This window comes from Myotis davidii, unplaced genomic scaffold, assembly GCF_000327345.1.
Source record: "Myotis davidii unplaced genomic scaffold, ASM32734v1 scaffold526, whole genome shotgun sequence".
In the NCBI taxonomy this organism is placed as follows: domain Eukaryota; kingdom Metazoa; phylum Chordata; class Mammalia; order Chiroptera; family Vespertilionidae; genus Myotis; species Myotis davidii.
The window spans coordinates 558,542-562,384 of NW_006296797.1; the positions used below are offsets into that span (position 1 = coordinate 558,542).

General features: G+C 45.8%; 1 protein-coding gene across 1 annotated transcript in view; it reads left to right on the forward strand.

Annotated features, from left to right (window-relative positions):
• The window catches only part of COPG1 (coatomer protein complex subunit gamma 1), a 25,665-nt gene extending 23,129 nt beyond the window's left edge, over nucleotides 1–2,536 (forward strand). The window contains exon 24 of the mRNA XM_006772499.2: nucleotides 2,080–2,536. Within this exon, the coding sequence (XP_006772562.1) occupies nucleotides 2,080–2,210 (131 nt within the window). The 3' untranslated portion in view covers nucleotides 2,211–2,536. The remainder of the gene's footprint in view (nucleotides 1–2,079) is intronic.
• The last annotated feature ends 1,307 nt before the right edge of the window (nucleotides 2,537–3,843 follow it).

Genomic DNA, 3,843 nt, shown 5'->3' on the forward strand with positions numbered 1-3,843 from the left:
TTTAAAAAAAAAAATAAAAATAATAATAATAAGAGATAGTCATTGATTGGCTGCCTCCTGTATGCCCCCTACTGGGGATCAAGCCTGCAACCCGGGCACCTGCCCTTGACTGGAAACAAACCTGGGACCCTTCAGTCTGCAGGCTGACATTCTATCCACTGAGCCAGACCAGCTAGGGCCAAATGGTTTTACTTTTTACTTAACGGTGCATCTTGGAAATCTTCCCTATCATTACCGTTTTCTCATTTTCTTTTTCAGATTATGGTAAAATATATACAAAATAAAATTTACCATTTTATCCATTTTTAGGTGTACAGTCCAGTGGCATTAAGTGCATTCATATTATTGTGCAGTTATCACCATCCATCTTCAGAACTTTTTTATCTTTCCAAACTGAATCCTCATTCTTTTTTGTAGCTGCCTCGAATTCCATTGTGTGGACATACCATATTTAATAGAACCAGCCTATATTAATGAATATTTAAAATGTTCCGCCCTAACTGGTTTGGCTCGGTGGATGGACATCAGCCTGCGGACTGAAGGGTCCTAGGTTCGATTCCGATCAAGGGCATGTGCCTTGGTTGTGTGCATATCCCCAGTGGGGAGTGTGCAGGAGGCAGCTGATCGATGTTTCTCTCTCGTCGATGTTTCTAACTCTCTATCCCACTCCCTTCCTCTCTGTAGGAAATCAATAAAATATATTAAAAAAAAAAAAGAATGTTCCAGTCTTTTGCTATTACACTGCTAAAGTGAATAATCACACATGCATATGTGTATACCCACATACTTTATTTGGCTTGTGTGCACTGACATCAAAGTGCATTTCTCATTTTGATAAATATTTCCAGTTACCTTTCCTAGAAATTGTATGCCTTTCATTCCACACTCTGATGCAGTGTGTTATCAAACCTTATGACCTTTGCCAGTCTGGATGGAAAATGGTATCTTGGTGTAGTTTTATTTTACATTTCTTGTATATTGAATGACATTAAGCTTCTTCTCAACTGTGAAGTACCATTTATTTTCTGTTTTGTGAATCATTTTCATATTATTTGTCTAATTTTCTAATAGGAATGGGATTTTAAGCATTCATCATGGAAATATTTTATTTATTTTTTAAATATATTTTATTGATTTTTTTTTTTACAGAGAGGAAGGGAGAGAGGTAGAGAGTCAGAAACATCGATGAGAGAGAAACATCGATCAGCTGCCTCCTGCACATCTCCTACTGGGGATGTGCCCACAACCCAGGTACATGCCCTTGACTGGAATCGAACCTGGGACCCTTCAGTCTGCAGGCCAACGCTCTATCCACTGAGCCAAATCGGTTTCGGCATGGAAATATTTTTTAAAAAAATAGAATAGTGTAATGAATATCTATGTGCTCATCTTCTAGCTTCAACAACTATAGCATCTATATCCCTACCATTGTTTCCCCCCGAGTATTGTAAAGCAGACTACAAATATATCATGTTTGTAAATCTTCCCGTATCACTATGTTCCTCTAATGATCCTTTTTTTAAGGGGGCGGGGGGTGGGTAATACAATTATCACACCTAAAACAACGAGCAAAAGGAAATTGGAGATTTTTTTTTCTGAGTGTTTATAAACAGTAGCTCTGCTTCAGTGCCCTGTCACAGTTGACAGCCCCAAGCCCATGTTTCCGGCCACAGTGAAGCAACCCAGTCCCCTGGGCCTTGCAGACACCTGCTCTGCGGTTTTGTCATGGCGGGGCTGTCCCTTCATCTGTGCTCTTAGATTCAGCCAACATATGTGAGAGCCTCTGTGATACCAGGTACACCCTTATACGTCCACTAATTCATTTGGTCTTGACAGAAACTTAAAATATGGTTAGTATTATTTCCTCCACTTTCTGGTTGAGGATACTATAGCTCAGAGAGGTTAAAGTGATGTGTGCAAGGTGTCACTCAGGCATTTCAGTCCAGTTTTCCTGGTCTCAAGCCTACTCCCACTTCACTACCCAAGGGCGGCCTTGATCAGTTGCTACAAATGCCACCTCAGCATAGCCTCTGCAGCCCCCTCTGCCTTACACACCTGTGTTTCTCTCTCACCTTCTAGGTGTCTTCCGGGGTGGTCATGACATCCTTGTGCGCTCCCGGCTGCTGCTTTTGGACACAGTTACAATGCAGGTGACAGCCAGAAGTTCAGAGGAGCTGCCAGTAGACATCATCTTGGCATCTGTTGGCTGAGGTCCTACTCCCGCTTTGCCCCCAACACTACACAGAAGTTGCACCTTCCTCATGTATCCAGTGGAAACTCCATCCTAAGCTTCTGTATTCAAAAACAGTTAGGAATCATTGGGGTGGGTTTTTTTATTTTACTTTTGCCCCAGGACTGTTAGGGGTAACGTGTTGTTTTGTTTTTTTTAAGGATCATTTTAGTAGTTTATCCTAGAACTTGCTGCCCAGCCTGCCAGGGAAGGATATCACAAATTAATAAAATGCTTGCATCTCTTGAATTTATCCCCAAAGAAACCAGCTTATCCCTATAAATAAATCAGTATGTATTTATTGAATGACTGCTACTTCTTGTTGACCCATGCTTAGAGGCTCCACCTTTCCCTTCTAGGCCTCCCCACCACCAAGAACACCTATTCTGCCCTCTTTGCATCCACAGACCTTTGGCTGCTGTTCTTACCATGAGGCAGGACCCTCTCCTACTCATCTCTGTCCAAGCCCCACACTCAGGAGCAGGAGCAGTGCAGGTTTGCTGAAGGAATGACAGCAGCTGACAGGCTTTGAGTTCAAGCACTTATTTTTGCATTTTCACAACCACCTTGTGGATGGATGATCTGGGTATCCCTAACATCTGAAGTGTGTGCTGGGGTTTGCCTGCTCCCACTTCAGTCCAATTCAGGGAATGCACAGAAAGGAAAAACGGCCTGTAGCCAGCACTCCATTGGCTCCAGAGGCAGAAATCCCTGGTTTATGTCCCAAGGGAGCAGGCTCAGAGGCCACCTTAGTTGCATTTGCCAAGTGGTTTAGCAACTTTGTGACTGAAATACATTTGCAAAGCCCATTTTAAAAATCCAGGACAGCCCTAGCTGGTGTGGCCTCGGTTGGGCACCATCCCTTGCACCAGATTGTTGCTTTGATTCCTGGTCAGGGCACACGCCCAGGTTGCTGCTGGATCCCTGGTTGGGGGCGTGCAGGAGGCAGCCACCCATGTTTTTTGCTCTCACCTTATCAGTGTTTCTCCCTCTCTCTTCTGTAAATAATCTGTTTAAAAATCTTCAGCCGGGCCCACCGGGCTCGGTGATTGAGCGCTGACCTATGAACCAGGGCTGACCTATGAACCAGGAGGTCACCTTTGGATTCCCCCAGATTCTGACTGGGCTGCGGGCTGGACCCCCCGGGGACGTGCAGGAGGCGGCCAATCAGTGACTCCGATGTTCTCCCTCCCTCTCCCTCCCTCTCTGAAATCAATATTTCACAGATCTAGAACAAAGTCTCCAACGCCCCATGCCGGTGCCCACTGAAGTGAGTGACGTGTGTGATTCCTGAAAGTTTTCCTGATGATCCACTTTCGCCCCAAACTTCGAGGCCGTTATTAGGACTGTGAAGTAAAGAAACTATTTCCTGATTTCACCCCTAGAGTTACACAAAGGGCCCTGCAGGCTCCGTGGGCGGTGCTGGGGGAGCCGTGACCTGCGGATCCAACGTGGAGGAAAGCAGGTCTCCGGGAGCTCTAGGGCCCAGGAGTCCCGGCGGCAGCCCTCGCCTCCCGGGCGCTTTCAGAAGCTTCACCTTCCGGGGCCCTCTCGCCCCTCCAGGAAGCGCAAGGAGCTAGACTGGAGGGCCTTGGGGCGCCCCGGGGCCTCCT